Below are 27,682 nucleotides of genomic sequence, written 5' to 3' on the forward strand. Positions count from 1 at the left end.
AGGTGAATAAAACGGATTTTTCAGTAGATGAACCTTCAAAAGATAGTCCAGCTGCAGATTATAGGCTCTTTGATTTGTTCTCACGCAGTCACTCCCTGTTAACCTTCCTATTCCTCTTCACTGATTACAGGTTCACATTTTCTGATCATTTCTTGGTTGAAGAGTAGATTCTCACGTACCATTCGTTCACCAATAACTCTGAGTCAATGCGTGTTGATAACAACAGCATTCAAATAAAACTCAAGTCTTTGCTTGTCTGTGGGATTTTTACTGCTTTCTAGTTTTATTCATCTTCCTTAGTCCAGTGAGTTGACCTGGCTTGTACCATGGCCAGTAGTGGGCGGCGACTCTGCTTTTCCACCCAAATTCACCTAAATTGGCCCAAATGGCTCAGCCACCATTTCAGAACACACTGTTTGCCTTTTACCCACCAAATAACCCCATCATCAAGATTATTTCCTACATTTTAAGAGTTACCATCCACATCTGTGTTTAGTGGACATAAAAATGACTCTTGTTTAAGTTGTATTCCACTTACAAAGCCCATGCTATTTTCCAGGTAATTGGTTTTTGACGTTTACAAGATGTTATTTTTGCTCTAGGCTAATAGTTTATCTTCACTGGTCATTTGTTAACAAACATGAACAGAATGTCCAGTAAACATGGTTAATGGTTTCGCTTTGTCGTTTCACAGATGACCTGCTGTCGTCACAGGAGAAGACGTCAGGAATGAAGGATGTGGTGGTGTCCATCGACATGAAGGACTCTGACGGAGACTCGTCCAAGCCTTTGTCCAAGGTCACCAGTATCCAGAACAGCCCAGCCATGCAGAAAGGTCAGGTGTCATTCTAAAGTAACCCACATATAAACAGTGAGTGCCTTTTACACCAGTGGTTGTGCGCACATACCTGATTCGGCTAATCGAGGTCAAGATTGCTGTGCAGGACGGAAACACTCTTCAGCTCTGAAGGAGCAGGAAGGTTGGTCACCTAATTTTTTACAACTTCACATTGAGATATGGAAAATTAGGCGTTTGTGAAATCACAATGTGAACGTGCTGTTTTGGCTCTTGAGGAAGGGGTTTCAGATGTAAGAATTCTGAAAGCAGTTTACCGCCACACGCTGATCCCCCTCTAGATCCCCCTCTACTCAGAGAGGAAGTGGACTCCGACACTGTGACCCCCAGCCTTCCCACTGGGCCCAGTCTGTCCACAGCACACAGATGGCTTTACTACAGAGTGTGTGTCCTTGTTTGTTTACACACACATTTGTGCATGTACACACACATACACGAAAACATCTCATGCATGTATACGCATGTGCTCACAAACAGATGGCTTCAAAATGTTGTCTGTCTGCTGCCTCCTTAAACTGTGGACAAATAAACAGGGAAACTGTTCCCACATGTCTTACGGACAGGCTGGGATCTGGAATTATATTTATTCCACTAACGTCACGTTTAATGGAATCGTCCCATAGGGAGTCCCATGTCCGTAACCCTGTGGGTAGGCCTGGGCGATATGGCCTAAAAATAATGTAGATTTCTTTTCAGACCTAAGGATGAATAACAATATTTTATTTATTTACCTAGTGAAGTCGGTTAAGAACAAATTCTTAGCTACAATGACGGCCTACCCCGGCCAAACCCGGACGATGCTGGGCCAATTGTGGGCCGCCCTATGGGACTCTCAATCGTGGCCGGATGTGATACAGCCTGGATTCGAACCAGGGTAGTGATGCCTCTTGCACTGAGATGTAGTGCCTTAGACTAAATGAGAATTTGTTCTTAACTGACTTGCCTAGTTAAATAAAAAGTTAAATAAATAAAACAGACTTATTCTAAAATTGATTCAACAGTTTTTTTCCCTCAGTCTAAACACAATGACCCATAATGACAAAGTAAAAACAGGTTTTTAGAAAATGTTGCTAATTTATTTTTTAAAATTAAACTGAAATATCACATTTGCATAAGTATTCAGACCCTTTACTCAGTACTTTATTGAAACACCTTTGGCAGCGATTACAACCTCCAGTCTTCTTTGGTATGATGCCACAAACTTGACACACCTGCATTTGGGGAGTTTCTTCCATTCTTCTCTGTAGATGCTCTCAAGCTCTGTCAGACTTGATGGGGAGCGTTGCTGCACAGTGATTTTTTTTCAGGTCTATATAGGCATGTTTGATCGGGTTGAAGTCCAGGCTCTGGCTGGGCCACTCAAGGATATTCAGAGACTTGTCCCGAAGTCACTCCTGCGACGTCTTGGCTGTGTACTTAGGGTCATTGTCCTGTTGGAAGATGAACCTTTGCCCCAGTCTGAGGTCCTGAGCGTTCTGAAGCAGGTTTTCATCAAGGATCTCTCTGTATTTTGCGCCGTTCATCACGATCCTGACTAGTCTCCCAGTCCCTGCTGCTGAAAAAAATCCCCACGGCATGATGCTGCCACCACCATGCTTCACAGTAGGGATGGTGCCAGGTTTCCTCCAAACGTGATGCTTGGCATTCAGGCCAAAGAGTTCAATCTTGGTTTCATCAGACCAGATAATCTTGTTTCTCATGGTCAGAGTCCTTTGGGTGCCTTTTGCCAAACTCCAAGCGGGCTGTCATGTGCCTTTTTACTGAAGAGTGGCTTCTGTCTGGCCACTCTACCATAAAGGCCTGATTGGTGGAGTGCTGCAGAGATGGTTGTCTTTCTGGAAGGTTCTCCTATCTCCACAGAGGAACTCTAGAGCTCTGTCAGAGTTACCACCGGGTTCTTGGTCACCTCCCTGACCAAGGCCCTTCTTCCCCGACTGTTCAGTTTGGCTGGGCGACCACCACTAGGATAATCTTGGTGTTTCCTACCGTCTTCCATTTAAGAATGATGGAGGCCACTGTGTTCTTTGGGACCTTCAATCCTGCAGAAATGTTTTGGTACCCTTCTGTGCCTTGGCACAGCTCTGAGAACGCGGCTGGGGATGTCGTCTGGGTCGGCAGCCTTGCAAGGGTTAACACGTTTAAATGTTTTACTCACGTTGGCTGCAGTGAAGGAGAGCCCACAAGTTTTGGTAGCGGGTTGTGTCAGTGACACTGTATTGTCCTCAAAGTTAGCTTTGAGGAGCGTTGTTTAGTTTGTCTGGGAGCAAGACATCGTGGTCCGCGGCGGGGCTGGTTTTCCTTTTGTAGTCTGTGATTGACTGTATATATATATAATATATATGCCATTTAGCAGACGCTTTTATCCAAAGCGACTTACAGTCATGTGTGCATACATTCTACGTATGGGTGGTCCCGGGAATCGAACCCACTACCCTGGCGTTACAAGCGCCATGCTCTACCAACTGAGCTACAGAAGGACCACATACGTATATACATATGAGACTGTAGACCCTGCCACATACGTCTCGTGTCTGAGCCGTTGAATTGCGACTCTACTTTGTCTCTATACTGACGCTTAGCTTGTTTGATTGCCTTGCGGGGGGAATAGCTACACTGTTTGTATTCGGTCATGTTTCCAGTCACCTTGCCCTGATTAAAAGCAGTGGTTCGAATGCTGCCATCAATCCACGGTTTCTGGTTGGGGAATGTTTTAACCTGTCTAGGACTGGAACCCCGTTCCGCTAGCGGAACCCCTCGCCAACAGCCAATGAAATTGCAGGGCGCCAAATACAAATCAACAGAAATCTCATAAATCAAACATACAAGTATTTAACACCATTTGAAAGATAAAATTCTCGTTAATCCAGCCACAGTGTCTGATTTCAAAAATGCTTTACAGTGAAAGCTCCACAAACGATTATGTTAGGTCACCACCAACTCACTGAAAAACCCAGCCATGTTTCCAGCCAAAAAGCAGAAATAGAGATAAAATGAATCACTAACCTTTGATGATCTTCATCAGATGACAATCATAGGATTTCATGTATACATGTATATTTTGTTCGGTAAAGTTAATATTTATATCCAAAAATCTTATTTTACATTGGCGTGTTATGTTCAGTAGTTCCAAAACATGCAGTGATATTGCAGAGAGCCACATGAATTCACAGAAATACTCATTATAAATGTCGATGAAAATACAATTTTTAGACATGGAAATATAGATACACTTCTCCTTAATGCAACCGCTGTGTCAGATTTCAAAAAAACTCCAGAGAAATATCCGCCATGTTGGGTAGTCAACATTATTCATAAATAGCATTATAAATATTAACTTACCTTTGATGATCTTCATCAGAATGCACTCCCGGGAATCGCAGTTCCACAATAAATGCTTGTTTTGTTCGATAATGTCCATCATTTATGTCCATTCATGTCCAATAGCTTCTTTTGTTAGGGCGTTTGGTAAACAAATCCAAATGCGCGATCTGGTCCATTCGGACGAAACGTTCAAAAAGTTATATTACAGGTCGAAGAAACTTGTCAAACTAAGTATAGAATCAATCTTTAGGATGTTTTTATCATAAAAGTTCAATAATGTTCCAACCGGAGAATTCCATTGTCTGTAGAAAAGCAATGGAACGACAGCTGCCTCTCAAGTGAAAGCGTGTGACTGAGAACGAGGCTGTAGGCAGACCACTGACTCCAGGAGCTCCCATCCACATCACAGTAGAAGCCTGAAACAAAGATGGTTGACATCTAGTGAAAGCCTTAGGAAGTGCAACATAACCAATATCCCAGTGTATTCAATAGGGTGAGTTCAACAACTACAAACCTCTGATTTCCCACAAACCTCCCATTTCCCACCATTCAAACAGTTTTAGAAACTTCAGAGTGTTTTCTATCCAATACTACTAATAATATGCATATATTAGCATCTGGGACTGAGTAGGAGGCAGTTCACTCTGGGCACGATATTCATCCAAAGGTGAAAATGCTGCCCCCTAACCCAAAGAAGTTAATAGACGCTGTGGTTACAACATCACCGATGCACTTGCTAATAAATTCATTCACCGAATCAGCGTATTCATCAATGTTATTGTCTGACGCTATGCGGAACATATCACAGTTCACGTGATTGAAGCAATCTTGAAGCGTGGAATCCGATTGGTTGGACCAGCGTTGAACAGACCTGAACACGGGCGTTTCCTGTTTTAGTTTCTGTCTATAGGCTGGGAGCAATAAAATGGAGTCGTGGTCAGATTTGCCGAAAGTCGGGTGGGGGGATGGCTTTATGTGCTTCTCGGAGGTTAGAATAACAATGATCCATGGTTTTGCCAGCCCGGGTCGTGCATTCGATATGCTGATAAAATTTAGGGAGCCTTGTTTTCAGATTAGCCTGGTTAAAATCCCCAGCTACAATAAATGCAGCCTCAGAATATGTGGTTTCCTGTTTACATAGAGTCCAATAAAGTTCTTTCAGGGCCGTCGATGTGTCTGCTTGGGGGGATATACACGACAGTTATTATGATTATTATGATGATTATTATGAATTCTCTTGGTAGATAATGCGGTCGGCATTTGATTGTAAGGAATTCTAGGACTTGAGTTCCTGTATATTGTTATGATCACACCACGTCTCGTTAATCACAAGGCGTACACCCCGCCCTTCTTCTTACCAGAGATATTGTTTGTTTCTGTCAGCGCGATGCGTGAAGAAACCGGTGGCTGTACCGATTCTGACAACATATCCAGTGTGAGCCATGTTTCCGTGAAACAAAGAATGTTACAATCTCTGATGTATCTCTGGAAGGCAACCCTTGCTCAGATTTCGTCTGTAATTTACTTGTTACTTTGACAACTTTCACTACATTCCTATAGAAAATAATGTACTTTTTACTCCATATATTTTCTCTGACACCCAAAAGTACTCATTACATTCTGAATGCTTAACAGAACAGGACAATTGTCCAATTCACTCACTTATCAAGCGAAAATCCCTGCTCATCCCTACTGCCTCTGATCTGGAGGACTCACTAAACAGAGAACATCCATGGTCATCCCATCTACCTCTGATCTGGCAGACTCATTAAACAGAGAACATCCATGGTCATCCCTACTACCTCTGATCTGGCAGACTCATTAAACAGAGAACATCCCTGGTCATCCCTACTGCCTCTGATCTGGAGGACTCATTAAACAGAGAACATCCCTGGTCATCCCTACTGTCTCTGATCTGGCAGACTCATTAAACAGAGAACATCCCTGGTCATCCCTACTGTCTCTGATCTGGCAGACTCATTAAACAGAGAACATCCCTGGTCATCCCTACTGCCTCTGATCTGGAGGACTCATTAAACAGAGAACATCCCTGGTCATCCCTACTGCCTCTGATCTGGAGGACTCATTAAACAGAGAACATCCCTGGTCATCCCTACTGCCTCTGATCTGGAGGACTCATTAAACAGAGAACATCCCTGGTCATCCCTACTGCCTCTGATCTGGCAGACTCATTAAACAGAGAACATCCCTGGTCATCCCTACTGCCTCTGATCTGGAGGACTCATTAAACAGAGAACATCCCTGGTCATCCCTACTGCCTCTGATCTGGCAGACTCATTAAACAGAGAACATCCCTGGTCATCCCTACTGCCACTGATCTGGCAGACTCATTAAACAGAGAACATCCCTGGTCATCCCTACTGCCTCTGATCTGGAGGACTCATTAAACAGAGAACATCCCTGGTCATCCCTACTGCCACTGATCTGGAGGACTCATTAAACAGAGAACATCCCTGGTCATCCCTACTGCCTCTGATCTGGAGGACTCATTAAACAGAGAACATCCCTGGTCATCCCTACTGCCTCTGATCTGGCAGACTCATTAAACAGAGAACATCCCTGGTCATCCCTACTGCCTCTGATCTGGCAGACTCATTAAACAGAGAACATCCCTGGTCATCCCTACTGCCTCTGATCTGGCAGACTCATTAAACAGAGAACATCCCTGGTCATCCCTACTGCCTCTGATCTGGCAGACTCATTAAACAGAGAACATCCCTGGTCATCCCTACTGCCACTGATCTGGCAGACTCATTAAACAGAGAACATCCCTGGTCATCCCTACTGCCACTGATCTGGCAGACTCATTAAACAGAGAACATCCCTGGTCATCCCTACTGCCTCTGATCTGGAGGACTCATTAAACAGAGAACATCCCTGGTCATCCCTACTGCCTCTGATCTGGCAGACTCATTAAACAGAGAACATCCCTGGTCATCCCTACTGCCACTGATCTGGCAGACTCACTAAACAGAGAACATCCCTGGTCATCCCTACTGCCACTGATCTGGCAGACTCATTAAACAGAGAACATCCCTGGTCATCCCTACTGCCTCTGATCTGGCAGACTCATTAAACAGAGAACATCCCTGGTCATCCCTACTGCCTCTGATCTGGCAGACTCATTAAACAGAGAACATCCCTGGTCATCCCTACTGCCACTGATCTGGCAGACTCATTAAACAGAGAACATCCCTGGTCATCCCTACTGCCTCTGATCTGGAGGACTCATTAAACAGAGAACATCCCTGGTCATCCCTACTGCCACTGATCTGGCAGACTCATTAAACAGAGAACATCCCTGGTCATCCCTACTGCCACTGATCTGGCAGACTCATTAAACAGAGAACATCCCTGGTCATCCCTACTGCCTCTGATCTGGTGGACTCACTAAACAGAGAACATGCCTGGTCATCCCTACTGCCACTGATCTGGCAGACTCACTAAACAGAGAACATCCCTGGTCATCCCTACTGCCACTGATCTGGCAGACTCATTAAACAGAGAACATCCCTGGTCATCCATACTGCCACTGATCTGGCAGACTCATTAAACAGAGAACATCCCTGGTCATCCCTACTGCCTCTGATCTGGTGGACTCACTAAACAGAGAACATCCCTGGTCATCCCTACTGCCACTGATCTGGCAGACTCACTAAACAGAGAACATCCCTGGTCATCCCTACTGCCACTGATCTGGAGACTCATTAAACAGAGAACATCCCTGGTCATCCCTGGTCATCCCTACTGCCTCTGATCTGGTCATCCCTACTGCCTCTGATCTGGCAGACTCACTAAACAGAGAACATCCCTGGTCATCCCTACTGCCTCTGATCTGGAGGACTCATTAAACAGAGAACATCCCTGGTCATCCCTACTGCCTCTGATCTGGAGGACTCATTAAACAGAGAACATCCCTGGTCATCCCTACTGTCTCTGATCTGGCAGACTCATTAAACAGAGAACATCCCTGGTCATCCCTACTGCCACTGATCTGGCAGACTCATTAAACAGAGAACATCCCTGGTCATCCCTACTGCCTCTGATCTGGTGGACTCACTAAACAGAGAACATGCCTGGTCATCCCTACTGCCACTGATCTGGCAGACTCACTAAACAGAGAACATCCCTGGTCATCCCTACTGCCTCTGATCTGGAGGACTCATTAAACAGAGAACATCCCTGGTCATCCCTGATCTGGAGGACTCATTAAACAGAGAACATCCCTGGTCATCCCTACTGCCTCTGATCTGGAGGACTCATTAAACAGAGAACATCCCTGGTCATCCCTACTGCCTCTGATCTGGCAGACTCATTAAACAGAGAACATCCCTGGTCATCCCTACTGCCACTGATCTGGCAGACTCATTAAACAGAGAACATCCCTGGTCATCCCTACTGCCACTGATCTGGCAGACTCATTAAACAGAGAACATCCCTGGTCATCCCTACTGCCTCTGATCTGGCAGACTCATTAAACAGAGAACATCCCTGGTCATCCCTACTGCCTCTGATCTGGAGGACTCATTAAACAGAGAACATCCCTGGTCATCCCTACTGCCTCTGATCTGGAGGACTCATTAAACAGAGAACATCCCTGGTCATCCCTACTGCCTCTGATCTGGCAGACTCATTAAACAGAGAACATCCCTGGTCATCCCTACTGCCTCTGATCTGGAGGACTCATTAAACAGAGAACATCCCTGGTCATCCCTACTGCCTCTGATCTGGCAGACTCATTAAACAGAGAACATCCCTGGTCATCCCTACTGCCACTGATCTGGCAGACTCATTAAACACAGAACATCCCTGGTCATCCCTACTGCCACTGATCTGGCAGACTCATTAAACAGAGAACATCCCTACTGCCACTGATCTGGCAGACTCATTAAACAGAGAACATCCCAAGTCATCCCTACTGCCTCTGATCTGGCAGACTCATTAAACAGAGAACATCCCTGGTCATCCCTACTGCCACTGATCTGGCAGACTCATTAAACAGAGAACATCCCTGGTCATCCCTACTGCCTCTGATCTGGCAGACTCATTAAACAGAGAACATCCCTACTGCCTCTGATCTGGCAGACTCATTAAACAGAGAACATCCCTGGTCATCCCTACTACCTCTGATCTGGCAGACTCATTAAACAGAGAACATCCCTACTGCCTCTGATCTAGACTCATTAAACAGAGAACATCCCTGATCATCCCTACTGCCTCTGATCTGGCAGACTCATTAAACAGAGAACATCCCTGGTCATCCCTACTGCCTCTGATCTGGAGGACTCATTAAACAGAGAACATCCCTGGTCATCCCTCTGCCACTGATCTGATCAGACTCATTAAACAGAGAACATCCCTGGTCATCCCTACTGCCTCTGATCTGGAGGACTCATTAAACAGAGAACATCCCTGGTCATCCCTACTGCCTCTGATCTGGAGGACTCATTAAACAGAGAACATCCCTGGTCATCCCTACTGACTCTGATCTGGAGGACTCATTAAACAGAGAACATCCATGGTCATCCCTACTGCCTCTGATCTGGCAGACTCACTAAACACAAATGCTTCATTTGTAAATGATGTCTGAGTGTTGGAGTGTGCCCCTGGCTATCAGTTAAAAATAAAACATTTATTGTCCTGTCTGGTTTGCTTAATATAAGGAATTTTAAACGATTTACACTTTTACTTTTGATACTTAAGTACATTTTAACAATTCCATTTACTTTTGATACTAAAGTATATTTAAAACCAAATAGTTTGACTTTTACTCACGTAGTACTTTAGTGGGTGACTTTACTTGAGTCATTTTCTATTAAGTTCTCTTTACTTTTATTCAAGTATGACAATTGAGTACTTTTTCCATCACTGTATTTCACACACATTTTAGATGCTTTTCATTCACTGCCGCCACTCCATAAATCAGCAAGACCTATTGCCACACACGCTGCCCAAGACCTATTGCCACACACGCTGCCCAAGACCTATTGCCACACACGCTGCCCAAGACCTATTGCCACACACGCTGCCCAAGACCTATTGCCACACACGCTGCCCAAGTTGAGGAATTCCCTAATGAGCTAATGATCCTCTGTGGCTAAGTCATGCTTTCTGGTGAAGTATTTTGAAAAAATATTAGTCCGTTTCTGTGGAAACAGGAGTACTTACATCATTTTGGCAAATGTATGTCCATTTACTCCTCTATTGAACCCACCGCTATGCCATTTCTCTCCTGTTCTATTGGTTTTTGTATCAACTTTCTTTCGTTGTCCAGAAGCCAAATGCACAATCCTTGTCGTATTAGCAACCCATCCTAGTTGTTGCATCTTCAGATTTTTCTAACAGAGAAGTTTCTAACAGAGATGTTTGTCTGTCACACATGGAACCTTTATCAGGTTACCTGTTTAGAATGGTCTTTTCCCGCTAATTACATTTTGGCAAATGTTTACAGAGTTCCGTGTTCTGTTAAGACTGTTAAGATTGTTCTGTTCTGTTAAGAACATAATCTAAATGTGATTTCTGTAATTCTGATCATGGGCGCCCTAATAGGTTATGCACCAAATGCAATTTCTCAAATGGCTGGTAAATAAAAATAAAAATGAGGGGTCCGGTCGGTAAATTAAAATCATCCTGGTCACGTTGTCCGGCACCACGTTTCCCTAAAGGAAACCCTGGTGTTCACTACATAGTGAACATAGTGGGCCAAGTGACAAAAACAGTCAAATGAAGATGGTGATTTCTGTAATCGGCTTAGCACTAAGCAATGCTTAATGCCGGAACCTTTTATTATTTTCTCAGAACTTGTCCAGATTATTTATTTATTTAGTCATTTTCCACAACATTATTCACCATCTTCTCACACTTGCAAACCTCGACCAGAAAACCTCTCCAAAATAGTTTAGTAGTGAGGGATTCAGGCCAAGGCTTTGTATGTTTTAACCCTCTAAGGTTGATGTTTGCGTCCCCGCAGAATTCTAATTCGCATAATAAAATATCCCCGTAAAATCTGTCAGTTTAAAACTAGAGATGTTTTTTTTTGCATTGAATGCGACTCAATCCACCGCATCCCCCTATGCTGCACTTACGCATCTGCGGTGACAGAGATAGTCTGACACACACCGCTCTATGAGAGATACTGAAAATCAGTAATTTCATCTTCTGTAAACGGTTTGGCTTACAAACGATTATGTCTATGGAAAGATGAGTCTCTCACGGACACGATGGTGTTCTCCGTTTGCTCTACGACCTGACTTAGGACTTGTCTGAAGTTAGTACAGCCGATCTGCCAACTTCTGCCTGTAGCATCCAAGTCTGGGCTACACACTAGTATGATCCCTCTGTGGAAAGGTGAGACTCTCATGAACATGCACGTCGGTTGTTTTGCTCTAAGACGCCCACTGGCCTCACAAGACTCGTCTGAAGGTCCCGTGGTACCAGTCGAAATAATTTATGGAAGTATATATGGAGACTGTTTAGTGCCAAAAAATGTGTTAAAAACATGTCAACAACAGCAACCAAAAAAATATAGATATTTCTTACATCTCTCAGATATAGGGCAGACACTAGAGAACAAAGTTATTTTGGGGGGACTATCCATGTAGTGAGTGAATCTGTTATTTAATGTGTTTGTTTGGGCTAATAGCAGTAAGGACAAAATACATTTATACTTCAAGGTGTCTTAAATGAAACAGCTAAATACTCTTTGGTATGCCCTTCCCTTCAAACAATCAAACAGCTAAATACTCTTTGGTATGCCCTTCCCTTCAAACAATGAAACAGCTAAATACTCTTTGGTATGCCCTTCCCTTCAAACAATCAAACAGCTAAATACTCTTTGGTATGCCCTTCCCTTCAAACAATCAAACAGCTAAATACTCTTTGGTATGCCCTTCCCTTCAAACAATCAAACAGCTAAATACTCTTTGGTATGCCCTTCCCTTCAAACAATCAAACAGCTAAATACTCTTTGGTATGCCCTTCCCTTCAAACAATTGCATATTAGAACAACCCCCCAATCCCCCGGCTTAGACTCGGTTTAGACTCTTGTGGGTTAAACTGTCAAGTTGTCGTGAAGCAGTGTTTCTCAAATGGTTGAATTTGCAGCCAATACTTTTTGTCTTTGTGAAGACTAAAGAGTGTGTCCTGGCTATAAACACTGGTTTCGCTAACTTGGCGTGTCCCAAGAAATGTACAAAGTGTTCATCCACTACTAAGGCAGTGGTGGAGTTTTCCGATTACACAATTTCTAACCACTGCCTGGATTCAACATTTATTTCCTGAGGGACCCCAAGTGTGTCTTACCGCGGATGCCTTTTCCATTGGAGCCTATTCCATCTCGTTTGGCGCAGGGATAAATGACACAGCGGCCCCCTGACACACCACCCCCAGAACAGACCCCTCATTGTAGCGGTGCTATTGACACATGTTTTCCATCATGGCGACAGCAGCAAAAATGTTAACCTCTCCATTCTCTCTCGCTCTTTTTTTAAATTATTTTTTTTACATGATCCAGATGACGATGACGAATGCAAAGCCGCAACGAAGCCCCTATTGAAAAAAGGCAGGCAGTCCACCTTTTTGAGTTGCCTTACTTTTCCTTTTCTCTCCTTCTATTACTTTCACTCACTTGCACACGTACTCATTCTTTGTCTGTCACGTAACCGTATTTAAATACAACATGTTTCTTGTTCTCACTTTGTCATGAGCATTCAAAAAGCCGTTGAACCTGGTTGAGTTTGGTTTTCTTTTTCTCTTCTATTGCCCTCACCCTCATGCACACATTGTCTCTCACTCTTTGTTACTCTGTCATCTAGTAGTCTTAACTGCCTTGCTAGCTGCCTGGCTCTGGGAATAACTGTTTTTTCCTCCTGTCCTCTTTCTGCTCCTAACTCAATCCGTCTACCTGTAGCTCTAGCGCAGTCTCTGAAGCGCCGTTGCACATGCGTGTGTGTGTACATCTTCTCTGTGGCAGTGTGAGAGGGTCTTCTTCTTTGTTCTTAGCTGTGTGTGTGTGTACATCCGCTCTGTGGCAGTGTGAGAGGGTCTTCCTCTTTGTTCTTAGCTGTGTGTGTGTATACATCTTCTCTGTGGCAGTGTGAGAGGGTCTTCCTCTTTGTTCTTAGCTGTGTGTGTGTGTGTGTGTGTGTGTGTGTGTGTGTGTGTGTGTGTGTGTGTGTGTGTGTGTGTGTGTGGCAGTGTGAGAGGGTCTTCCTCTTTGTGTGTGTGTGTGTGTGTGTGTGTGTGTGTGTGTGTGTGTGTGTGTGTGTGTGTGTGTGTGTGTGTGTGTGTGTGTGTGTGTGTGTGTGTGTGTGTATGTGTGTGTGTGTATATCTTCTCTGTGGCAGTGTGAGAGGGTCTTCCTCTTTGTTCTTAGCTGTGTGTGTGTGTGTGTGTGTGTGTGTGTGTGTGTGTGTGTGTGTGTGTGTGTGTGTGTGTGTGTGTGTGTGTGTGTGTGTGTGTGTGTGTGTGTGTGTGTGTGTGTGTGTGTGTGTGTGTGTGTGCCCTGATGTTGTATTTTCTTTTAATTTTTCCTTGTCTGAACTTCCTCAGTCCTAAGTGCCTGTTTCTTCTCTCTGCTGAGATGACAGTCTTCAGTACTGTACAGTCACTGTCTCGATCTGTTCCTTTCTAGCAGGCTGCTCTTTGGGTTTGTCTGTTTTTCTCTCTCCCTCTCTGCCTGTGTCTCGCTCTCCTTTTGTAATTGTCATGTGCTTTTCAGGTACATCTGTTTGATATCCATTCTGTCACCTAAGCCAAGTCACAGACATACACTCAGATAGTAGAGAAGGGAATGTTACAATAAAGACACTCACTGACTGCACACCGTACATTACACTGAGCCCACAGTTTACATTACACTGAGCCCACACTTCACATTACACTGAGCCCACAGTTCACGTTACACTGAGCCCACCGTTTACATTACACTGAGCCCACCGTTTACATTACACTGAGCCCACACTTTACATTACACTGAGCCCACACTTTACATTACACTGAGCACACTTCAGAGATCGTTTCCATTGTACCGTGACTGTTAGATAAAAGCCACATAAGATCCCCACTTCCTTTGATTTCTATCACACACCCACACAGCCTGGTGCCAGATCTGTTTAGGCTGTCTTGCTAATGACCATAGTGCTTGTCTAGGATCAGGTCCCCCTTGTCCGTATAGTCTTATTCATTATGATCTGAAAGACCAAACAGATCCTAGACACTTTATGAATGTGGGCCCAGTCTGAGTTACACAGAGGAATTCCTAGCTAAGTCATCTCCCTCTTTGAGGATGCAGCTTCCTGTCCTGTCTTGATCTTAGTGTCTGACATAGCACTTTTTTGCCACACAGACAAGAGCCCCCAGAGGTTGAACGTGGCTGACCAGAGGCTGCTGGACGCCAGTCAGCTGTTCAAGAGGAAACAGGGAAAGGGCACCGTGGACGTGTGGTGGCTCTTTGACGATGGTGGTGAGTTTGGCCCTCCAGACCACCAAGGGGGTTTCTGGTTACTTTGTGCCTATTGGTTGCTGTTCCAGAGCAACTTGGTTGTAGTTGGGAGTTTGACAAACACTGTATTGAGGACAGTCAATTCAGGAAGAGGTCTGAGCAGTCTAAAGCGTGCTGCACTCGGAACTAGAATATCTCTTTGGTTGAGAATATTACTGGTTACTGGTCGTGAATATCACCAGTGAGTAACATATGCAACGAGAGTAACATGCCACTGAGAAATTAGAAAAATGTACATTGGACAAGAGACTAACATTGCACCAACATGAATGGAGTAGGCACAACAGCCATGTAGACACTTTGGAAACATTTAAAGAGACCTTAAAGCGCGACCATAACTCTGCACATCAGTAAGAAGAGACTGGTGTTGCCGCATTGCACCAAAGACAGAGTAGTGACTGACTGTGTCTCTGTAATGTGACTGTGCCAGGCCTTACCCTGCTCATCCCCTACCTGCTCACCAACAAGAAGAAGTGGAAGGACTGCAAGATCCGCGTATTCATAGGAGGCAAGATCAACAGGATCGACCACGACCGCAGAGCGTGAGTGACATTCTATTCACTACAGATCTATTTTGCTTTCTATTCGCTGTAGATCTATACTGCCAATGGGAATGTATTGAAAGTATGTGAACACCTGCTCATGGAACATCTTATTCCAAAATTATGAGCATTATTATAGCTGGTCACCTCTTTGCTGCTATAACAGCCTCCACTCTTCTGGGAAGGCTTTCCACTAGATGATGGAACATTGCTGCTATAACAGCCTCCACTCTTCTGGGAAGGCTTTCCACTAGATGTTGGAACATTGCTGCTATAACAGCCTCCACTCTTCTGGGAAGGCTTTCCACTAGATGTTGGAACATTGCTGCTATAACAGCATCCACTCTTCTGGGAAGGCTTTCCACTAGATGTTGGAACATTGCTGCTATAACAGCCTCCACTCTTCTGGGAAGGCTTTCCACTAGATGTTGGAACATTGCTGCTATAACAGCCTCCACTCTTCTGGGAAGGCTTTCCACTAGATGTTGGAACATTGCTGCTATAACAGCATCCACTCTTCTGGGAAGGCTTTCCACTAGATGTTGGAACATTGCTGCTATAACAGCCTCCACTCTTCTGGGAAGGCTTTCCACTAGATGCTGGAACATTGCTGCAGGGACTTGATTCCATTCAGCCACGATCATTACTCAGGTCGAGCACTGATGTTGGGCGATTAGGCCTAGCTCGCAGTCGGCTTTCCAATTCATCCCAAAGGTGTTCTACGGGGTTGAGGTCAGAGCTTTGTGCTGGCCAGTCAAGTTATTCCACACCGATCTTGACAAACCATTTCTGTATGGACCTCACTTTGTGCACGGGGGCATAGTCATGCTGAAAAAGGAAAGGGCCTTCCCCAAACTGTTGCCACAAAGTTGGAAGCACAGAACCGTCTAGAATGTCATTGTATGCTGTAGCGTTAAGATTTCCCTTCACTGGAACTAAGGGGCCTAGCCCGAACCATGAAAAACCGCTCTAGAACATTATTCCTCTTCCTCCAAACTTTACAGTTGACACTATGCATTGGGGCAGGTAGCGTCTCCTGGCATCCGCCAAACCCATATTCGTCTTTTGGAGTGCCAGATGGTGACGTGTGATTCATAACTCCAGAGAATGCATTCCCACTGCTCCAGAGTCCAATCGCGGCACACTTTACACCACTCCAGCCGACACTTGCCATTGCGTGTGGTGATCTTAGGCTTGTTTGCAGCTGCTCGGCCATGGAAACCCATTTCATAAAGCTCCCGACGAAGAGTTCTGCTGACGTTGCTTCGAGGTCATTTGGAACACTGTAGTAAGTGTTGCAACTGAGGACAGACAATTTTTCCGTGCCTCAGCAGTTGGTGGTCCCGTTCTGTGAGCTTGTGTCTCCTACCACTTCGCTGTCGAGCCGTTGTTGCTTCTAGACGTTTCCACTTCACAATAACAGCACTTACAGTTGAATGTCACTGAGCTCTTCAGTAAGGGAATTCTATAGTCAATGTTTGTCTATGGAGATTGCATGGCTGTGTGCTCAATTTAATACACCTGTCAGCAACAGGTGTGGCTGAAATAGCCAAATTCACTAATTTGAAGGGGTGTCCACATACTTTGTGTGCGTGCGTGTGAATACATTTAAACACAGTTTTTCACAATTCCTGACATGTAATCCTTGTAAAAATTCCCTGTTTTAGGTCAGTTAGTATCACCACTTTATTTTAAGAATATGAAATGTCAGAATAATAGTAGAGCGAATGATTTATTTCAGCTTTTATTACTTTCATCACATTCCCAGTGGGTCAGAAGTTTACATACACTCAATTAGTATTTGGTAGCATTGCCTTTAAATTGTTTAACTTGGGTTAAATGTTTCAGGTAGCCTTCCACAAGCTTCCAACAATTCTGGCCCATTCCTCCTGACAGAGCTGGTGTGACTGAGTCAGTTTTATAGGCCTCCTTGCTCGCACACGCCTTTCCAGTTCTGCCCATAAATTTTCCATAGGATTGAGGTCAGGGCTTTGTGATGGCCACTCCAATACCTTGACTTTGTTGTCCTTGAGCCATTTTGCCACGACTTTGGAATATGTATGTGTATATACACGTCGGAAATGTACATACACTTTACACACATCCCATCTGAACAAGAGGAATACCTATGTAAGAATCGTCATTAAGCTCAAGACCCTGGGTCTCGACCACGCCCTGTGCAACTGGGTCCTGGACTTTCTGACAGGACGCCCCCAGGTGGTGAGGGTAGGAAACAACATCTCCACGCAGCTGATCCTCAACACTGGGGCCCCACAAGGGTGCGTTCTCAGCCCTCTCCTGTACTCCCTGTTCACCCATGACTGCGTGGCCGAGCACGCCTCCAACTCAATCATCAAGTTTGCAGACGACACTACAGTGGTAGGCTTGATTACCAACAACAACGAGACGCCTACAGGGAGGAGGTGAGGGCCCTCGGAGTGTGGGGTCCATGAAATAACCTCACACTCAACGTCAACAAAACAAAACAAAGGAGATGATCGTGGACTTCAGGAAACAGCAGAGGGCGCACCCCCCCTATCCACATCGACGGGACAGTAGTGGAGAAGGTGGAAAGTTTTAAGTTCCTCGGCATACACATCACGGACAAACCGAAATGGACCACCCACACAGACAGTGTGGTGACGATTGTTTACAGACAGATTATTTCACTTATAATTCACTGTATCACAGTTCTAGTGGGTCAGAAGTTTAAATACACTAAGTTGACTGTTCCTTAAAAGAGCTTGGACAATTACAGAAAATTGTATCATAGGCTACTTGACATCATTTGAGTTAATTTGAGGTCTACCTGTGGATGTATTTCAAGGCCTAACTTCAAACGCAGTGCCTCTTTGCTTGACATCATGGGAAAATCTGCCAAAACCTCAGAAAAGCCATTGTAGACCTCCACAAGTGTGGTTCATCCTTGGGAGCAATTTTCAAAATGCCTGAAGGTACCACGTTCATCTGTACAAACAATAGTACGCAAGTATAAACACCATGGGACCACGCAGCTGTCATACCGCTCAGGAAGGATGCGCGTTCTGTCTCCTAGAGATGAACGTACTTTGGTACGAAAAGTGCAAATCATTCCCAGAACAACAGCAAAGGACCTTGTGAAGATGCTGGAGGAAACAGGTACAAAAGTATCTAATGAGTCCTATATTGACATAACCTGAAAGGCCGCTCAGCAAGAAAGAAGCCACTGCTCCAAAACTGCAATAAAAATGCCAGACTAAGGTTTGCAACTGCACATGTGGACAAAGATCGTACTTTTTGGAGAAATGTCCTGTGGTCTGATGAAACAAAAATAGAACTTCTTGGCCATGATGACGATCGTTATGAACTGAAAAGGTGTGTGCGAGCAAGGAGGCCGACAAACCTTACTCCGTTACACCAGCTCTGTCAGGAGGAATGGGCCAAAAATCCCCCAATTTATTGTGGGAAGCTTGTGGAAGGCATCCCTTGTTTGACCCAAGTTAAAAAATGTAAAGTCAATACTACCAAATGCTAATTGAGTGTATGTAAACTTCTGACCCACTGGGATTGTGATGAAAGAAATAACAGCTGAAATAAATAATTCACTCTACTATTATTCTGACATTTAACATTTTAAAATAAAGTATTGATCCTAACTGACCTAAGACAGGGACTTTTTACTAGGATTAAATGTCAGGAATTGTGAAGAACTTTAAATGTATTTGGCTAAGGTATGTATGTAAACTTCCGACTTCAACTGTATATATATATGTGTGTGTATATATATGTGTGTGTGTATATATGTATGTATGTATAATATACACATATATGTACTGTTCAAAAGTTTGGTGTCACTTAGAAATGTCAACACACATTTATAAGCAACCATCACTCTGGTGTTCCAATAGCTAATCCAAGTTTATAATTTCAAAAGGCTCATTGCACCTCTGCCTTGAAGGCCAGCATCCCGGAGTCGCCTCTTCACTGTTGACGTTGAGACTGGTGTTTTGTAGGTACTATTTAATGAAGCTGCCAGTTAAGTACTTATCTTCTTGCTCAGTTGTGCACCGGGGCCTCCCACTCCTCTTTCTATTCTGGTTAAAGCCAGTTTGCGCTGTTCTGCGAAGGGAGTAGTACACAGCGTTGTACGAGATCTTCAGTTTCTTGGCAATTTCTTGCATGAAATAGCCTTTATTTCTCAGAACAAGTATAAACTGACGAGTTTCAGAAGAAAGTTATTTGTTTCTGGCCGTTTTGAGCCTGTAATTCAACCCACAAATGCTGATGCTCCAGATACTCAACTAGTCTAAAGAAGGCCAGTTTTATTGCTTCTTTAATCACGGAGCGCCACCGATCCATCACGACTGGTCTGCCGACGTAATTCCGTCCGTTGTGCCCTCAACCGGCCTTTGCCGGACGTCAGTGAAGACGCTTCTGCTAGCCACGGCCTGCTATCTTTATGTATGCTGTGTGTCTCGCTTGCTAGCGTAGTAACGACTACCTAATGGCTTCCTTGTTTCATCTATTGCTGTTCACTGAACCCCATGATCATCTGGCTACATAGCTGATGCCAGCTGGACTTTTCATTAATCACGGTACTCCATTTTGTTGATCTGTCGGTCCCAGCCTTGAACTCAAGCCCTGTGTGTAGTTAACTGACCCCCTCCGCCCATTCATCACCATTTTACCTGTTGTTGTTGTCTTAGCTGAATAGCTGTTGTCTTACCTGTTGTTGTCTTAGCGAGCTCTCCCAATAAACACCTGTGATTGCTTTATGCCTCTTTTTATGTCTCTCTCTAATGTCAATATGCCTTGTATACTGTTGTTTAGGGTTGTAATCATTGTTTATTTTTGTTGCGGAGCCCCTAGACCCACTCAACATGCCTCAGATACCTATTTTGTCCAACCTCCCACACATGCGGTGACCTCAGCTAGCATAATTAGTGCCTCCAGAGATGCAACCTCTCTCATCATCACTCAATGCCTGGGTTTACCGCCACTGTACCCGCACCCTACCATAACCTAAATCTACTGCAGAGATGGCCTGCAAATTTCTGTCATACTTTCCAGGTCTATGCCCTAACAGTTCGAGCTTCTAATTTTAAAAATGAATCTCTCCAGAAATAAACTCTCACTGTTGCCGCCTGTTATAGACCCCCCCCCCTCAGCTCCCAGCTGTGCCCTGGACACCATGTGTGAATTGATTGTCCCCCATCTATCTTCAGAGTTTGCTCTGCTAGGTGACCTAAACTGGGATATGCTTAACACCCCGGCCGTCCTACAATCTAAGCTAAATGCCCTCAGTCTCACACAAATTATCAAGGAACCTACCCGGTACACCCATAAATCTGTAAACATGGGCACCTTCATATATCCTGACCAACTTGCCCTCCAAATACACCTCTGCTGTTTTCAATCAGGATCTCAGCAATCACTGCCTCATTGCCTTCATCCGTAATGGGTCCGTGGTCAAACGACCACCCCTCATCACTGTCAAACACTCCCTTTCTAATCGACCTGGCCTGGGTATCCTGGAAGGATATTGACCTCATCCCGTCAGTAGAGGATGCCTGGTTGTTCTTTAAAAGTAATAAGCATGCCCCTTTAAAAAAAAATTGAACTAAGAACAGATATAGCCCTTAGTTCACTCCAGACCTGACTGCCCTCGACCAGCACAAAAACATCCTGTGGTGTACTGCACTAGCATCGAATTGTCCCGCGATATGCAACTTTTCAGGGAAGTTAGGAAAGCAAAGGCTAGCTTTCTCAAACAGAAATTTGCATCCTGCAGCTCTAACTCCAAAAAGTTATGGGACACTGTAAAGTCCATGGAGAATAAGAGCACCACCTCCCAGCTGCCCATTGCACTGAGGCTAGGAAACACTGTCACCACCGATAAATCCACAATAATTGAGAATTTCAACAAGCATTTGTCTACGGCTGGCTATGCTTTCCTCCTGGCTACCCCAACCCCGGCCAACAACTCCGCACCCCACGCAGCTACTTGCCCAAGCCTCCCCAGCTTCTCCTTCACCTAAATCCAGATAGCAGATATTCTGTAAGAGCTGCAGAACCTGGACCCGTACAAATCAGCTGGGCTAGACAATCTCGCTCTTTCTAAAAATGATCCACCGCCATTTTTGCAACCCCTATTACTAGTCTGTTCAATCTCTCTTTCGTATCGTCCGAGATTCCTAAAGATTGGAAAGCCCTGCCATGCCTTTCCAAAGTCTTCGATAGCCAACAGATCACTGACCATTTCAAATCCCACCGTACCACCGTCCACTGTGCAATCCGGTTTCTGAGCTGGTTACGGGTGCACCTCAGCCACGTTCAAGGTACTAAACAATATCATAACCGTCATCGATAAAAGACAGTACTGTGCAGCCGTCTTCATCAACCTGGCCAAGGCTTTCGACTCTGTCAATCACTGTATTCTTATTGGCAGACTCAACAGCCTTGGTTTCTCAAATGACCTCCTCGCCTGGTTCACCAACTACTTCTCAGACAGAGTTCAGTGTGTCAAATCGGAGGGCCTGTTTTCCAGACCTCTGGCAGTCTCTATAGGGGTACCACAGGGTTCAATTCTCGGGCCGACCCTTTTCTCCATATATATCAATGATGTCGCTCTTTCTGCGGGTTATTCCTTGATCCAAACTTATTTTCCACCATATTTTGCAAATAAATTCATAACAAATCCTACAATGGGATTTTCTGGATTTTTTTTCTCATTTTGACTGTCATAGTTGAAGTGTACCTATAATGAAAATTACAGGCCTCTCTCATCTTTTTAAGTGGGAGAACTTGCACAATTGGTGGCTGACTAAATACTTTTTTGCCCCACTGTATATCTCATTGGTCAACCCCAAAGCCAACACCCCCTTTGGCCGCCTTTCCTTCCTGTTCTCTGCTGCCAATGACTGGAACGAATTGCAAAAATCGCTGAAGCTGGAGACTTATATCTCCCTCACTAAGTTAAACATCAGCTATCTGAGCAGCTAACCGATCGCTGCACCTGTACATAGCCCATCTGTAAATAGCTTGGCCAGGTCGCAGTTGTAAATGAGAACTTCTCAACTGGCCTACCTGGTTAAATAAAGATGAAATAAAAAAAATCAGAACAACAGTTTTCAGCTGTGCTAACATAATTGCAAAATGGGTTTTGTAATGATCAAGTAGCTTTTTAAAATTATAAACCTGGATTAGCTAACACAACGTGCCATTGGAACCCAGGAGTGATGGTTGCTGATAATGGTCCTCTCCACCTATGTAGATATTCCATTAAAATAACTGCCCTTTCCAGCCACGACAGTCATTTACAACATTAACAATGTCTACAGTGTATTTCTGATCAATTTGATGTTAAACATTACTAAGTGACCCTAAACTTTTTAACGATAATGTCTATATATAGTGTAAATTGTAATAATATATGCGTTTTCCTCTTCTTCCATTTTTTACATTCCATATTGAGTAAAACATTTTTATATTATCTTACATCCTAGATTTAGGTCTGTCTGGCAAATTCCCTCAAACCCCTAATTCCTCCAATGCTAAATAAGATCAGTGTGTTACAGGTTCAAAGGATGAGCTCTGCTCTTAGCCCTATGCTACATTGCCTTCTAAAAATACAGCTTAGTCACTGACTGACACAGTCAGGATTAAACCCACCACCACATTAAATCTGCATGATTTTCTATATAACAATTTGTTGTATTTGCTTCACAGAAGCAGGTTAGGTTCTCTGTTGTTCTTTCTCCCACTCATCTGTCTTTCTTCTTTCTCTTTTCTCTCTGTGTTATTGTGGCGGCAGTGTTATTGTCCAACACAAATGTCCTGACCCTCACTCTCATTGTCCCCCACAGCTGCCTCCTGCCTCCTTTTGTTGGCTAGAATTAGCACTGGCAACCCAGGCCTTCCATTTAAGAGTGTGTGTGTGTGTGTGTGTGTGTGTGTGTGTGTGTGTGTGTGTGTGTGTGTGTGTGTGTGTGTGTGTGTGTGTGTGTGTGTGTGTGTGTGTGTGTGTGTGTGTGTGTGTGTGTGTGTGTGTGTGTGTGTGTGTGTGTGTCACATGCCATATGTTTGTGCATTCATTACTTGTAAAACCAGGAACAGACATTTCCTTGCTAATTTAAAATATAGTTTCAGTATTGGCAAACTATATTTTTGGACTTTGTTCAATAATTGGACCTCATTATTGCAATAATATCCCATCCAAACTCTGCATGGAATTGAGGATTCAAGTATCCCTTTGATATGAAAGTCATTGTATATAAAAGTCGATGTACTTACTCGGACATGACATGTTTGGAGTCGTTGAAGATGTTTTGAGGAGAAGTTATCCCCGTCTTTTGATGAGAAATAAAAAAACAAGGGAAATGAGTGTCATAAAGAGAAAGCCTCTTAACAGCCACCACAGCTTTTTCTCTCTCAAATATCTGGAAAATATTGATTTCAGCTCGCACCTGTTCGCTGTGCTACTTCAAAGAGCAGCAATCCTTTCAAATGGCTTCTTGATGCCCTCGGTGGCTTGTGCGGTCTCTCCAAAGCTCTTGGATGTAAGTGGCATGAAAACTGCCTTAGTGTTATGTGTTTGTTTTTACATTTCCTCCTCAGGATGGCCACCCTGCTCAGCAAGTTCAGGATAGACTTCTCTGACATCAACGTACTGGGAGACATCAACACCAAGCCCAAGAAAGAGAAGTATGTCGTTTTTCTCTCAAGATTGATTCTCCCTTATATGACAGTTCTGAGGTTGCCGGGCGGGTTGGGGTTCTAAATTGAAATGTCAAGGCAAAAAGCCAAGGCCTCCCGAGTGGCGCAGCGGTCTAAGGCATCACAGTGCTTGAGGCATCACTACAGACCCGGGTTCTACCCCAGGCTGTCTCACAACCGGCCGTGACCGGGAGTCCCATAGGGTGGTGCACAATTGGCCCAGGATCGTCTGGGTTAGGGAATTGAACACATATGGGAGATTCTGGAGCGGTGCCTGAGACTGTGTTTTCCAACAACATTAACAAAATACCAAATGTTGTATTTATTAGGATACCCATTCGCTGCTGCAAAAGCATCAGCTGCTCTTCCTGTGGTCCACATGAAACATGACATAGTACAGAACAGTATTAGTCAAGGACTGAAATACATACATTTTAAACATCGCACATAGCCTACATATTAGTACATACACACAATATCTAAGTCTAATACATAGCACAGTGCAAATTACAATACCAAATATATCAAATGGCTCTCTCTTAATGGCTCTCCCTTTGTGCAGTAAGGTGTTATTTTTTGGACCTGGGAACTGAAGAGGCTACTGTCTTGTATTGCATGTCTTGTACCGATGAGTGTCTGAACTGTGTGCTAACTGCTTAAACAGATTTCAGTACCTTCAAAACATCAGTACCTTGCACAAAGAACAATAGTTATGCAGTCAATCTTTCCTCAACTTTGATCCAGGAGAGACTGACACTTCCCTCCATGTACATCTAAGTGTGATATGTGCTGCTCCGTTCTGGACCAACTGCAATTTACCTAGGTCCTTTTTTGCCACACATGACCACACAGCTGGGCAGTAGTCCAGGTGTGACAACTAGGGCCTGTAGGACCAGTCTGGTCAAATGAGATGTCAAGACGGCAGAACAACGCCTTATCATGGACAAACCTCTTCCCATTTTAGCAACCAATGAGTCGATATATTTTAACCATGACAGCTTGCTATCAAGAGTTACACCCAGCAGTTTACTCTCCTCAAATTTCCCAATAGCCACATTATTCAATATTAGATCTAAACTACTGTGAGGCAGATGAACCTGTAGCCATATTATTTCCACATCATCTGACATGAGATTATCTCTCAGCCTAAAAGGAATATGACTCTGGACATACCTTGTAAAAGTATTCATCCCCCTTTGCATTTTTATATTTGTTGCATTACAACCTGTCATTTAGATTTTTATTTGGATCTCATGTAATGGACATATACAAAATAATCAAAATTGGTGAAGTGAAATGAAAAAAAAGACTTGATTCAAAAAATTCTAAAAAATAAAATATGGAAAAGTGGTGCGTGCATACAGTGGGACATTTAGTCAGCCACCAGTTGTGCAAGTTCTCCCACTTAAAAAGAGAGGCCTGTAATTTTCATCATATGTACACTTCAACTGTGACAGACAAAATGAGAAAAAAAATCCAGAAAATCACATTGTAGGATTTTTTATGAATTTATTTGCAAATTATGGTGGAAAATAAGTATTTGGTCACCTACAAACAAGCAAGATTTCTGGCTCTCACAGACCTGTAACTTCTTCTTTAAGAGGCTCCTCTGTCCTCCACTCGTTACCTGTATTAATGGCACCTGTTTGAACTTGTTATCAGTATAAAAGACACCTGTCCACAACCTCAAACAGTCACACTCCAAACTCCACTATGGCCAAGACCAAAGAGCTGTCAAAGGACACCAGAAACAAAATTGTCGACCTGCACCAGGCTGGGAAGACTTAATCTGCAATAGGTAAGCAGCGTGGTTTGAAGAAATCAACTGTGAGAACAATTATTAGGAAATGGAAGACATACAAGACCACTGATAATCTCCCTCGATCTGGGGCTCCACGCAAGATCTCACCCCGTGAGGTCAAAATGATCACAAGAACGGTGAGCAAAAAATCCCAGAACCACCCGGGGGGACCTAGTGAATGACCTGCAGAGAGCTGGGACCAGTCCAGGGGCACTGGTTAAGATTGATGGAATAATGAATTCTACCAAGTACCAGGCAATTTTGGCTGACAAATCTGGTTGCCTCTGCCAGAAGGCTGGGACTTGGCCGTATGTGGACTTTCCAACAAGACAATGACCCAAGATCTCAAGATCCACACAGAAATGGTTCTGTGACAAAAAAATCTATGTTCTGCCATGGCCATCTCAGTCGCTGGACCTCAATCCAATCAAAAACCTGTGGGCTGAGTGGCAGAGGGCAGTTGATATGAGCAAACCCAAGAATGTGAAGGATCTTGAAAGGATCTGCATAGAGGAATGGTCCAAAATCCCTCCAAATGTGTTCCTTAACCTTGTCAAACATTACAGGAAAAGACTATGCTGTTATCCTTGCCAGAGGTGGTGGCACTAAGTACTAAATGAGGAGTGCCAATAATTATGAAACCTTGATTTTGGTTAAATGTCTTTTGTATTAAATAATTGTATGATTTTGGTGGGTTCCATTGGAACATTAATAAAGTACAGTATTTCTGACATGTTGGTATTTTGAGTTTCTCTATAATTATTTTGTTTATATTTTTTAAGTATTGTTTGTGCATTGCCAGTCATGGATGCCAGTAATTTTGGAGCCCACTGTATATACACCTGTTCTGAAACGCCCCAGAGTCTGCAACACCAATAAGCAAGGGGTACCACCAAGCAAGCGGCACCATGAGGACCAAGGAGCTCTCCAAACAGGTCAGGGACAAAGTTGTGGAGAAGTACAGATCAGTGTTGGGTTATAAAATAATATCCAAAACATTGAACATCCCACAGAGCACCATTAAAACCATTATTAAAAAATGGAAAGAATATGGCACCACAACAAACCTGCCATGAGAGAGCTGCCCACCAAAATTCACAGAACAGGCATGGAGGGCATTAATCAGAGAGGCAACAAAGAGACCAAAGATAACCCTGAAGGAGCTGCTAAGCTCCACAGCGGAGATTGGAGTATCTGTCCATAGGACCACTCTTAAGCCGTACACTCCACAGAACTGGGCTTTATGGAAGAGTGACCAGAAAAAAGCCATTGCTTAAAGAAAAAAATAAGCAAACACGTTTGGTGTTCGCCAAAAGGCATATGGGAGACACCCCAAACATATGGAAGAAGGTACTGTACTAAATTTGAGCTTTTTGGCCATCAAGGAACCGCTATGTCTGGCGCGAACCCATCACCTCACATCACTCCAGAACACCATCCCATGAAGCATGGTGGCAGCATCATGCTGTGGGGATGTTTTTCATCAGCAAGGACTTGGGAAACTGGTCAGAATTGAAGGAATGATGGATGGCTCTAAATACAGGGAAATTATTGAGGGAAACTGGTTTGTCTTCCAGAGATTTGAGACTGGGACGGAGGTTCACAATGACAATGACCCTAAGCATACTGCTTAAGCAACACTCGGAGTAGTTTAAGGGAAAAATGTAAATGTCTTGGAATGGCGTAGTCAAAGCCCAGACCTCAATCCAATTGAGAATCTGTGGTATGACTTAAAGATTGCTGTACACCAGCGGAACACATTCAACTTGAAGGAGCTGGTGCAGTTTTGCCTTGAAGAATGGGCAAAAATCCCAGTGGCTTGATGTACCAAGCTTATAGAGACATACCCCAAGAGACTTGCAGCTGTAATTGCTGCAGAAGGTGGCTCTACAAAGTATTGACTTTTGGGGGGTGAATAGTTATGCACGCTCAAGTTCTGTTTTATT

General features: G+C 44.0%; 1 protein-coding gene across 3 annotated transcripts in view; it reads left to right on the plus strand.

Annotated features, from left to right (window-relative positions):
- Positions 1 to 27,682, plus strand: part of LOC118385562 (solute carrier family 12 member 2-like) — a 122,351-nt gene that overhangs the window by 86,388 nt on the left and 8,281 nt on the right. Inside the window, exons 20-24 of one of the 3 annotated variants that reach the window (XM_035772794.2) lie at positions 695 to 835; positions 12,711 to 12,758; positions 14,544 to 14,660; positions 15,130 to 15,241; positions 23,837 to 23,923. In XM_035772794.2, coding sequence (XP_035628687.2) covers positions 695 to 835; positions 12,711 to 12,758; positions 14,544 to 14,660; positions 15,130 to 15,241; positions 23,837 to 23,923 — 505 coding nt within the window. The remainder of the gene's footprint in view (positions 1 to 694; positions 836 to 12,710; positions 12,759 to 14,543; positions 14,661 to 15,129; positions 15,242 to 23,836; positions 23,924 to 27,682) is intronic. The other 2 variants (XM_052515783.1, XM_052515782.1) reach the window with 2 other exon arrangements.

This window comes from Oncorhynchus keta, unplaced genomic scaffold (genome assembly GCF_023373465.1).
Source record: "Oncorhynchus keta strain PuntledgeMale-10-30-2019 unplaced genomic scaffold, Oket_V2 Un_scaffold_30379_pilon_pilon, whole genome shotgun sequence".
NCBI lineage: Eukaryota > Metazoa > Chordata > Actinopteri > Salmoniformes > Salmonidae > Oncorhynchus > Oncorhynchus keta.